Raw genomic sequence first — 12,790 nt, 5'->3', positions numbered from 1 at the left:
TGTTCACCGTACATGCAGCACCCCCCTGTTTCTTCTATTCATAAATTAAAAAACATATCCATTTTACCAAACCCTGGCTGCAAATAATAAATGAAACTACTTTAACTGTAACATTACCCAGAAATTTTTTGGTATGTACTTTTTAAATAATAATTAAGTCTGATTTTTAAGAGTGGTCAGATAAATATGATCAATAACATGCACACTTGCATATTATAAACGTGCAGCTGTCTTACTGACCCTGAGGTGATTCCCACAGAGAAGGGACTAATCCCACACTGAACATTACTAAGAAGAATCCCTGATTTCAATGAATTCACAATTTGCAGTTGATACAGCTGGGAGGAGCTGTAACAGCTGCAGAAATACCTTTGGTTGATGCTAGCAATGTATCTTTCAACTGTTACCATACCTAAATTGATTTACTCTGAATCATTAAGCAGAAACATCAGGCAAGTCTCTCAAGCTCAGTTAATGACTGTTCCAGCTTTTGTTCAAACCATGTGCTTAGCTCATCATGGTTTTTTTTCTTTCCTAAAATTACCTGTTTTTTAAATGTTAAGAAAAGAAAAAGAAAAAAGACTTTTCCTATTTGTTTCTCAAATTTGAGTGTACCAGGCTTTCTCTACCTGCATGCACTGACACCTGGGCACAGCCAGCACCCATTTCCAGGGAGTGGCTCTTCCACTTGGCTCTCCAAAGTAAGAGACTTTCTGCATTCTTTGGTAAGCCTATCCATATTCTTTCCTTCTTCTGAAGCCTTAGAAATCCAAGAATGCTTGTCATTGGATCAAACCCCTTTTTAAACAGAGCATGTGTCCAATTTCGGCTCTTCAAGGCCATTTGGCTCAGAGGCCACTGTCTGAAGCGAGTCACTGGGCAAGGTGTGTCACCTTGGGTGACACAAGCTTACACCATGGGTGCAAGGGGCTCTGCAGCTTCTAAGACACACATGGATTTTGTCAATATTGCACATGGATCCTCACAATTCCTTCTGCATAAACTGTAAGTAGCAAGCAAGGCATTTACCACTGCATCTCTTAAAAAGACCACTGAGCCAAGCAATCCCAGCAGCTATAGTTTTTGTATTTTATATTGAGTGTAGTAGCATATTCAATTTTCTTGTTTGTGAAGTTCATGAATCCATGATGAAATTCTAACCATTAATATTTTATAGCAAAAAAATCCTGTTAAGTCAAGGACAGGAGAGATACAACATCCAAACAGACAGTACTAAGAATCCTACCTCCTGAATGTGTGACACAATGGCAGCTTGGGTTTCAATATCCAGTTGTTTTATTCTGTCAATAAACTCTTCTTTTCTTTCACACTGTTAAAAGAAAGCCCAACCTCAAACAGTGCTACATACACTAAAACTTACTGCTCTGTTTTTCATTTAAATTAAAAGAAACATACTCAAACAACCTACACTGCTAAGAAAAAACTGTTCAAAATCTAGATTTTGTCACTCTAGAAGGTAGAACAATTCACTGCTCCATATGGAACATGAACCAAATTATGCATTAAATTATTTAAACATTTTAGTCAGTACAATTATGGCTAAATCATTAAATGGCTTGTTTTGCTCTTAAAACAAGCTGAATATGTGATCAAGAGCCGGAGAAATAGCCAGAGGAAATCATCACAGTTTCATTACTGGAGCTGCACAAACGTAAACCTTCATTTACACTGCACCATTTAACCTGTCTGCTCTGCTGTTTGCATTTTGTTTGGTTTTGGCAATGAAAAGAGATGCATCACTAGATACTGCTAACATCAACGCCCTATGTTGCTTGTTGGACTAAATCAACATATACTTTAGATAAAAAACAGGGAACGTTCTGGATAGAAATGAGTGACATTTCAGACAAACAGATTTTAGTAAATCTTTTACTTAAGGCTTTAGAAGAGGCAGACATCTGCTATCTGTATATCTGTGATTGCGCACTAAGGTTGTTATTGCCTTCTTGTAACAACGCTGCACTGTCAAGAACTTGAGCAGTATTTAAAAGGGTTTTTAAAACTCATTTGCAGTGTCCTTCTGGGGCCCAGTTCTGAGTCTCAACCATTTACTTTCTTGGGAAGAACCTCAGTTCAGCAAATGAGGACTGAGGATACACAGCAGCCCAAACAATTCTTTGTGCTACAACGCAACGCTACCATGGTTCAGAGGCGCAATACGTAGACAGCTTTACCCTGACATAATTGAGCTGACATAGCTGAGCAGGGTAAGTGTCCTAAGGCAGGACAAAAACACAAGGCAGACCTACAAACAAGGTCAATTATCAGCAAAGGCCCGCCTGCATCGAGGCCATTGTTTACTGCCTCAGAGGTTTGGTGGGCAGGACACTGATTTCTTTATCTGCTAACTGCTGTGCATTTCTCCGGTTTCCCATATACATTGTCTCTCTATTTATTTAAACAAACTTCACACAAAGATCCCCACACTAATATACAAAGTATCTATTAATCTGGTCTTTTTGACACATAATATTAAATCAAAATATTGTGCAAATAAAATCATGATTCATTAAACAAATGCTTAGAATCGTTAAAGTATTTGTTTGGCATTAACATGTACTGTTCCACTTTGTATTTTATAACAGTAAGTAAATAAACCAACAACAATCTTGGTATCAAGAACACTGTTCAAAACTTATCTCGTCCCACTGTGTTATCAAAGTTTAAAAGTACACATCCTATGTCTGATTAAGCACTGGCAACAAATTGAGGCTACTGCTATCACACAATGTGCTTCCTCTCCCCTGCATTTCTTTCCTTCACCTATTGTGTCTCTCACAATTTAGCTGACAAGCTGTCTTGAGCTCAAGATTTGTTCATACAGCACTGATCTTTGGGTAGATTTTCTCACTCCAGGAAAAAAAACAGATTCAAAAAAATCTTATTTTCCATGAATGATCACCTGCACAGCACATCCCAGAACCAGCAACAGCAGCTTCTTGATTTCATCCATACTTTTACCTAGAGAGGAAAAAAAGCCATCAGAACATATGTATAACAGGTAAGTACCTGCAAGAGATCTTCTCCAAAATATGTGCCTAAAATGAGAAGTAAGACCTCTGAACAAGTGCCTGAACAGTACCTATATGCCTATAATAAAGTTACCGTATTTTCTATGTAACAATGCAGTTCATATGGATTAGTTTTAAATCCCAGATCCAGCAAGACATTCTTCCCTTGATGTGCTATTCTCACCTATAATTTTTAAGGCTTTTCTAATCAATACATCACCAAAAAAAAAATTCCCTTAAATAGTTCAATGCATATGACCAATGCTTGTCTCTTGTGTTGTGATTAACAAGAGTGCAAAAAAGCCCAACAAACCCCACCAAAAAAAACAAAAACACCATGGGCAGAAGAAAAGGAGGGTTACTCACTATCCTAAATTCTCCTTCTGTAAAACAGTTGCCACTCATACTTCCCAAAGCTGAATTCCATTCTGTGCATATAAATTCCCTCTGAGAGACAGACGTTTTAGCAAATAAATTCTTCCCGTTCTGCATCAAAGCCTGTTCACACTTTGAAGTGTAAACCCCATGTGGTAAGAGGGCGGAGAATGAGGGATGTGTAAGGGATACTGAGGAGCTGACCATATGCTGGGAGCCATGGGGAGAGGAGACACAGCCCCAGTGCTGCTGCAGGGAATCCTGCTGTGACCAGCAGCCCTGCTGGCCATTTCCTAGGGTTAGGAGAGGGAAAGCCTCAAGGTCCTCAAGGGGAACTGGTGCAGCTTAGAATCAGCTTGTTTCAACAGAATTTATGTGTATTGTTGGATGGTAAAGAAAATTATGTATACCAAAGCTAGAAAAAAGGCAAGACAAAGATGGCGAAAAGAAGGCAAGGAGTTTCAATGAGAAAATAAAACATCTTTACAGAGCTAGGTTCAGGAAAAGCCTGTCCTCATCCAAACTGGGGGAAGATAAGGAAACAAAGAAACAAAACAGGTCACATATAGTTTTCTCTCATCCCTACACATGTGCATTCTTCCTGAGTGTGTAATTGTGGGACTAATGCTTTCATTTTATACCCTGATTTACTTGGGCGTTCAGTTGCTCCTATCACGAAATAGATACTAATTTCTGAGTGCAACTGTGCTCCTCCACCAACACCATGCCCTTGTGAGGCTGCCCTGGCAGAAAGTCAGAGGCATGTGCAGGACCCAAGGCCAGGGAAGGGGAGTTAATCTGACTCATCAGTGAAGCTGCCACAGCCCCACAGCTGCACAAAGGCACTGACCTCAATTACCACGGGGGTTGCTGCCATTCCCACAACCTTGCAAGCCAGCACAGCCACGTGCAGGCAGCTTAGGAAGTAACTTGTTTCCTGATTTCTGGGCACACAACTGTCCTAAACCAGTCTTTAAAAACACCTGCGTTTTCAACAACTTCTAGGTATGTTCATCTTTATAACGACTCAAGAATGCCCTTCAAAAATCATCAGTGGACTGTATTATGAATGAACACGATGATTCTCAATATCCAGGTCCTGCACTAGTAACCATTATGATTTTGCAACCAGAAATTCTCCTATTCAACAGGAACAGCTATCATGCTAGCATGCTAGTTCACACTTCACCCTGTAAATACAAGCTTATTCCCCTGCAGAATATTTAAAAACTGGTTCTCCCTGTATGCAGCAGCACACAAGGCTTCCTCTTTCCCGAAAAGTTACAATTCAATATACAAATTCCGTTTCAGTCCGTTCAAGTCCGATTGTTCTGTACAAATCTCAATAACACAATCTTAAGCATAGACAATGACACAAAATCCTTCACAAACAGTAAAAAACCCAAAATACTGTTACTTCATGAACAGTTCCTTTGAGGGCACTACAGGGAGACTTATTTTGGTCAGAAGGCATTTTTTCAAGAAACTGAGCACTCATTAGTTTCAACACTGGGTTTCTACATCAGCCTCAAAGCAATACAGACCAGGTACTAAATGCAGAGCATGCCTGTGGGACAAAAAAGCAAGTCATTAAGTTATGGAGAGCAAGTGACTTGAGCATGTCTCTCATTGACCTAAACTTACTCAGGCAGAACATCTCCATGGAGCGATTAAAGGAGTCAAGCTGCTTGCTCTGGATCATGCCAGACATGAGATCTAACCCTTGTGTGCTCTGGACACCTTCATCGGTCAACCATAAATTCCAACCTGTGTGCCACGGCATCCCAATTATCCTTGGGGTGAGCACAGTGGCTTGAAATCACTCATTTTAGAAAACACCAGGGCTACTTCCCAACCGTGACAGCATCTGTACCATCCTAAAGACGTGTGAGCTACTTAAAGCCATTCAAACCACACCTCACCTCTCTGCACCAAGGCTCTGCTGTTTTCTCAGGGAGGTAACAGATGGGCATTGGTGTTGCTGCATGACCCTGTGAGGTGAAACACCTTTTGCTATTACAGCAAAGTAATTTACCAAGGTCAACCCTGGTCTCCCAACAGGAACTGACCCTGCCTGGAAATAGCCCTGCAGTGATACCTTACCCCACACTCCAGTCCTCCCATGAGGAGGCAAAGTGGAAACAGACATGGCAAGCCATGGCAGGGATGGACAAGCTCGAGTTTATAGAAATGAGTGACAAATTAAGACTTAAAATAATAATGAATTATTAGTTTCTTAATGTTTCAAACATAACATCTGGCAGGCTGCTCTCTCCTCTGGCAGCGTGCAGCGAAAATTTAGCTGTCAGGATTATTCCAAGGTTTCCTTTTCAATAAATTTTTCTATACTTGCAGACTTGCTATATCATGTAATGAAAGTGAGGTAGTACTACCCACTAGAAACATTTCTAAGGCTTAAAGGTCCACTGAGCAGATATACCAGCCACACAAGTGTTTCAGAAGATCATGTGTGATTAAAGAGTTCCATTCCTTGGGCTTTCATTCAGAAGTTGTTTCCAATGGGGAGGAGATAGTTTGTTGACATAAAGGCACTCCCATATCACTCATTCTCAAGCTAAGTTTGAGTAACATTTTAAAGTCTTGTAGAATAACACCATTTACAGGAGATTTTTAGAAGAAAGAGGGTAGGAGTATGAAAAACCTCTCTACCAATCTAAAGTGCTTTAGAGAGAGTTTTCAATTAAACCTCAAAACAAGCCAGAAAGGGATTAATTAGCCCTCTCCCATTTCATCTCACCCACAGGAGAGCTGAGCTACCACACGCTTCAGTGGAATGCCCAAGGTGACAAAGAGAACCAGAAGCACTTCTAGGACTATCACAGAGCGCCACAGTGACGTTCTACGCTCCAGCCAGTGCCTCTGTCCCGCAATGCATGCTGCAGAAAAGCAAGTGACCTTCATCCCTGACTCCATCCACACCTTCTAAAGAGTTCTCATGTTTTTCAAAAAGCTTGATTTGTGCCCGTTTATAAGATGGTAAAGATCTTTGTGCAACTTCATAAGCAGGAATGTGCCAGCTCCCCAACGCTGGCTTGCTGGGATGACACAAGTCCTTCTCAGACCGCTGGCAAGAGTCTGCTGAGTCTACTCATGCTTACTGGCCAACCTTATCGAGACACTGCCCTCCTATGACCTGGGATACAAACATTTAGGTCTGGGGTAGCTCCTTGCAGAGAGGTACCCACAAGAAAAATGGACAAGAGTCAAACCATCACTTAAACATAAAGGTGCTAATTAAGAAATAAACACTTTTCTTTTCTTAAAATTCCAGGGCAGTTGCTCTTAGGCCCTGTGTTTGTGCTGCGAGGGAGCCAGCCAGCCACCTGGAGCATTTGCAGAAAGCCCATCTGCCCCCAGCCATGAGACAGGGCCAGCAGGTCTCCAGGAAAATAAAGGATGGGAAAGCCCAGACACCACTTGTGCATCCTGGGAGCCTCCCTGTGCCAGCGCCAGTGCCAGTAGATCCCTCTGCTCTCATGGGGCTGGAGGCTGGGAAACAGATGGCAGGACTCAGGGAGAAGGCAGGCAGAAGGATTAGGAGATTCAACATCAAAAAAAAGGAGGATCAAGGTACAGAGAGAACACAAACAATGAAAAAAATGAGAGGGGGGGGATGGGAAGATATCAGAGGAAATGGGAACAAGAGAGTCCAAGTAAGTGCAATTTTGGGCATGTACTGCCTGTTTCTCCATACTTCTACTCTGATGTTACTCCATCCAGCAGGAGGGGGAGTGCCACACGTGGCAGCTGGAGGGTGTGCAGAGAATGTGGGGAGGGTGAAACACACAAGTGCTGTTTTTCCCAACTCCAGCAACAGCCACAGTGAGAAAAGTTGGAATGCTAAATTTACACTATTGAGGCAGTGTTTTGTTTTTAACTTTATATTTTATGAACTGTTGTGCCTCTTAAGGACGGTGAAACAAAATGAGGAAGGAAACCATACATGAAACATACCCAGCTGAGAGCACTTTTAATGAAAACTAGTTTTCTATGGGCACTTGTTAGCAGGGACTTTGGGGTCTCCCATTCACAATTAACATGTAATTTGAAAAGAGTATACAAATAGCAAAGTTCTTTGAAGGGACAGAAATGAGCCTGTTTTAGGCAAGTAAAACCCCATTTCCATCCTTGATCTAAAAGAAGTTAAAATCTCTCCCCCCTCATGATTATGACTGTACCAAAAGATTAACAGCCCTAAAGTTCCAAGTACACTCACTAGCTGTGTAAAACGAAGAATGTCTCGAAATAGAGAAATTTTAAAATACATCTACATAGAGGTTCACAACCATTACTGTGTGTGCACTGATATTCCCCATGTGGCCACATCAATGACTGACCATTTATAAGGCATGCCAAAACTAGACATAATATGAAAACATGATTACAGCAATGTCATAGATGATAAATAGGCTGGTGATTCTCTTATTGAACACAGGGGGAGATTTGTGGTGCAGTAATGAATTGAAAAAGCTGTTCAGCAAGAAAAAGAATTGAGGAAAGACAGGAATGAAAAGGAAATTTAATAGTAGTAGCTGTCTATCACAAAGCGCAGTGAAGAGAATAAATCCTCTGACATCAGCTGCATCGTTCTGCAAGTCAAATTCCTGGGAAAAGGTTTTAAATCCTTTAATTAAACTTTCAAGTTTATTTTTAGCTCCCTATATTCTAGAAAACAGTCAAGCCTTCATCTTCTAACAAATATTTCTGCTATTTTTATGCCCATGGACAAATGAAGTAGGCAAATTTGACGTGGCCTGGAACCAAACTATTTAGAGGACATGAAAGCAAGTAAACCTCATAAATCCAGCAGAAGTGTGCCTTTTCCTATGCAAAAGCCCAAGCACTATTGCATTTTTTGTGATGGCAGCTCTGTTTTTTTCAATAATCTCATGTTCAAAGCAGAGCTGCAGAAGCCCTCAGTAGTCCCAACTGATGAGTGCCAAATGGAAGCTAAATAGCAAGAACAGCTCTCACCCTCAGTGCTATTTTGTTTATAATTTAATGCCTGTAACACCCCTTTAGGCTGTATTTTAGAAGGCAAAAGTAAAATTGCTGAAAAGCGTGCACAGCAAAACCTCACACGGGCTTGTTACAAGAAATAAGTCACTGAAATTGTACAGAGTGAATCAGATCCAACAGCGCTCTGGTCTTGGACCTGTGGAGACAATGCAGTCATTAAGAGCCTTCCCAGCTCAAACAGTACAAAGCTATATTGGATTTGTTCCAGGAATGTGACCATGGGATTGATTCTTCTTCCTCTGATCAAGAGGGACCTTTCAGTGAGATAACTTAGCTACAGGATGGGGAAGGCAAAACTGGGGTTTCATCACTGCCTCGCTATGAGAGAAAGAGAGAGAGAATATCTTTGGCTTGTTTTTCCCCTCCCAAGTGCTCCTGCCTTCCTCTGACTCCTCTCTGCAGGACAGTAACAGACATCATCACTCACACTGCTCATTGCCTATTCCTTTATTCAGCTTTTTGCATTGGCTTTACTACCTTTGCCTCAGCCATCTCACTCATGTTCCCTCTTTCTGAGCTTCCCATTAGCTCTCAGCCAGGTTCTTCTTCCTGAGGGAAGTTCTAGCTCTCCACTTCTCTAACCGTTTCTCCCGCATGTCTTACCAGTGAACGCCTACCCAGTAGTAAGATTAAGATGAGCTTTTCAGACACTATCCTCCTTAAATATATTCTTTGAAGCAAATACATCTGGAGTCTTCCTTTGCTCAACACCTTCTTCTGTTGTGTCTAAACTGACACAAGAGAAGGGACTGGTTTCCAAAAATCATTATATAATAAGGCTAAATGAGAAATTTGGGTGGGATTTTTTTGCACACATACTCCATTGATTTTAGATGTTACATTCATGTTACATTCCAGAAGTTACACTTTTGCATTTTTAATCCTTTCTTCTCATGTTCTGTCCAAATAATGCTGAGATGAGTCAGCAATGGGGAAAACAAAAGACCACATTAAAAAAAAAACCAAAACCAAAAAATGCCAAACTACCACATTTTAAAAGATCTCAGAAAAAGAAGAAAGTTTTATGGTTGTAATGAAAGGATCTAGAAGACAGGAACACGTGTATAACGAGTGTCTTTCCTACAACAGATATGGGTACTTTCTTCAGAGAGAGATCTGTGGTGATGACAAAAGCCAGCAGGCCAATGACAGCAAATCATAGCTGAATATAGGCCAGCTTTCAAATGTGCACTTTCCCAGGAACCAAAACTGTATTTACCACATTAAGAGTCTCCTGCCAGCTGTCGCTCAGGAATGGCAGTGACAAGAAACCAGCCAGCCTTTCCCATTGACACTAAGCCAGCAGAGACACTGCCTTGCTGGCCCAGATGCCTCTATTCAGTAGCACTCCTGATGCTAAGCAGCCCATTGCTCATATGATCGAGCGGAACAACAGCTCTTGTATTTTGACTTTCTTCCTTGCCCATAACAGTAGCCTGTACAGCCCAGTTAAGACTTGCAGACGTTAATCTGTTTGCTGAAGAAGTGGATTCCTTACTCTCAGCTCAATTTTAACACAGAAGTGCAAATATGAGTTCAGTGATCCAACATCGGCTAATATTCTTTTCTGACAAATGCTTTTTTGTATGTACACACTCTACAGCTGCTAAGAGCAGCAAAATAGAATCTTCTGCCAAGGTTTCTGCCATTTGTTTGTTTGCAGATGCTGATTACCATGTCATTCCCCACCACTGCTGACACAGGGTTCATTCAGTTTACCTTCTTTGGTTAAAACAATGTCCTTGGCACTAGCACTGGGCTCAGGCAGAGATAGAATGGGCATGCAAAAAGAAAAAAAAAGTAAGAAACACAGCAACAAAACTTCCCATTTCAGCAATGTGTTTCAAAGAAGTCAACTCAATTTTCAGTCTGAATAGCTTTCCTTTTGTCTCACCAAAAGCACTAGACTCTGGACATGAGCTCACTCGTTTCCACTTCTGACGTGATACTCTGTGCAACAGATATATGATTGTCCAAGCAACATAGTCAGACAAATGTTTTTCTTTTTGTCCATTTTTTTCATCACTTTTTCCTGCTTTTTCATAAATGTATTTTTTCTCCATCCTCATGTATATTTCTTCTCACATTTCACATCTTATGGCAATTCGGCAAGACTCTGGTGTGTACATATAGCAAGAACTAAACTCGTTATACAGGTGCACAGAACACCGAGAAGACAAGGCAGCCTTGTCTGATAGCAGACTACATCCTGGGTCACTAACAGTAAAGGGTGAAGAGACACAGCTTTCAAACAAAGAAACAGCTGCTGTTCTGGCTTTGGCAAGAGCCCACTCATCACACATATATATGCACACCACATGCAAATACACATGTATATTTATATGTACGGTATATAAATACCTCAGTGTTTCAGTCTAGGCACATAAAGTTGTGAGATTCAGAGATGCTCAAATATTTTTATAGTTTGCCTACAAACACATACAGTTTATTAAAAAGCATGTTTGCATTATGGTCTGTTTAGGAGACTGATTGCCAGAGTCCCTTAGGAGCCACTCTCAGTCCAAACAGCTAAGTACAGCTGGTGTCTGGCCACAAGTGGGTTCCCCAGTGCCCACTGTTGAGGCCAGCCCCATTTAATGTCTTTATCCACGATTTGGACAAGGGGATTGAGGGCACCCTCAGTCAGTTTGTAGATGACACTGAATTGGGTGAGAGTGTTGATGTGCTGGAGGGTAAGAAGGCTCTGCAGAGGGATCTGGACAGGCTGGGATGATGGGCTGAGGCTAGTGGAATGAAGCTCAAAGCAGTAAAGGTCCTGCCCTTGGATCAACAACAATCCCAGGCACCACTACAGGCTGGGGGCAGAGTGGCTGGAAAGTGGCCCTGTGGAAAAGGACCTGGGGGTGCTGGTTGACAAGAGCTGAATGTGAGCCAGCAGTGCCCAGGTGGCCAAGAAGGTCAGTGGCTTCCTGGCCTGTTTCAGCAACAATGTGGCCAGCAGGACCAGGGCAGGGACTGTCCCCCAGGTCTTCTACATCACATTGGTCCTGGTGAGGCCACACCTCAAATCCTGTGTTCAGTTCTGGGCTCATAACTACAAGAAAGACATTGAGGTGCCCAAGTGTGTCCAGAGAAGGGCAGTGGAGCTGGGGAAGGGTCTGGAGCATAAGTCTGAGAAGGACCTGCTGAGGGAGCTGGGGGTGTTTAGATTGGAGAAAAGGAAACTCTGGGGGACTTTATTGCTCTCTACAACTACCTGAAAGGATGTTGTAGTGAGGTGGGGGTTGGTCTCTTCTCCCAAATAAAAATCAACAGGTCAAGAGGAAATGGCCTCCAAGTTGCCCTAAGGGAAGCTTAAGAATACTCTTACAGTTACTAGGAAAAATTTCTTCATTGAAACAGTGGTCAAGAATTGGAACAGGATGCCTGGGGAAGCGATTGAGTCACCATCCCTGGAAGTATATGAAAGACATAGATGTGGTGCTTAGGGACATAATTTAGTGTTAAGGGCTGGACTCTTAAAGGTATTTTCCAACCTAAACTAGAGCAGAATTACAGAATCACTTAAGAAAAAAAAGGAATACAGATTTTATTTAGTATTACAGAAGAGACAGATGAAGAACGTGATTAACTACTCACCAGAAAGAGGATCTTTGCCAATCATTAAAACATTTGGTAAATTCATTACAATCAGCTGCTGAAGGACCTCCTAAACAAAAGAGAACAATAAAGTTCAGTGTGAAGGAATCCAAATCAATTCCACCACAAAGAGTACAAAGCTCCATTGGTTACAAAGCTTTTAACATACTGGCAGGTCAGAGGTCACAGGAGGAAGCCCCACTTGAGAGAGAAATCACTATTTGAAGACAGCATCAGGTTGCACAGCTAACATACACTAATCGCCTCTTTTAACAATGACTAAGATGGAACTCAAAGGGTCCCATGGCACTAATCAGGATAAATGCATGACCATGCCAGGCACACCCAATCATTCATGCCTTTACCCCAGGCATGACCTGTATTCATCTGATGTGCAACATTCAGCTGCTGCCATGTTTCAGGGCATATAAATGCAGCTGGTTCAGAGGCACCCAAGCCACTCTGTGAAGTTTGAGTAACTCAAGTAATTGGTCAAATTAGTTTATTGTTCTGAAAATTTAAGGATGGGCTGGGGAAATGGGTATGGGGAAAAGCACTTGACCAGGTATTTGGCGCTGCTCAGAGAAAACAGATATAAAACCCTATATTTATTTGCATTGTTTTAAATCAGGAGTAAAACAGAATTAAATTATGCTCATTACATACTTAAGGGTCATTTTATTTTGGGGGAGATGACAGAAGGGAGGTGCATCAGGTTCAACATCTGAATGCCAGCTGTCTGA

The 12,790-nt window shown here is 41.6% G+C and overlaps 1 protein-coding gene across 3 annotated transcripts in view; it reads right to left on the bottom strand.

Annotated features, from left to right (window-relative positions):
• CCDC88C (coiled-coil domain containing 88C) overlaps window positions 1–12,790 on the bottom strand; it is a 96,433-nt gene that overhangs the window by 46,084 nt on the left and 37,559 nt on the right. For all 3 annotated transcript variants that reach the window (XM_040066174.2, XM_040066173.2, XM_040066175.2), the window contains exons 4-6: window positions 12,048–12,117; window positions 2,924–2,982; window positions 1,247–1,330 (exon numbers count right to left, since the gene is read on the bottom strand). In XM_040066174.2, the coding sequence (XP_039922108.1) occupies window positions 1,247–1,330; window positions 2,924–2,982; window positions 12,048–12,117 (213 nt within the window). The remainder of the gene's footprint in view (window positions 1–1,246; window positions 1,331–2,923; window positions 2,983–12,047; window positions 12,118–12,790) is intronic.

Source organism: Hirundo rustica, chromosome 6 (assembly GCF_015227805.2).
Source record: "Hirundo rustica isolate bHirRus1 chromosome 6, bHirRus1.pri.v3, whole genome shotgun sequence".
Taxonomy (NCBI): domain Eukaryota; kingdom Metazoa; phylum Chordata; class Aves; order Passeriformes; family Hirundinidae; genus Hirundo; species Hirundo rustica.
The sequence above is the reverse complement of the archived record's forward strand: the minus strand, read 5'-3'. Positions and strand labels throughout refer to the sequence as shown.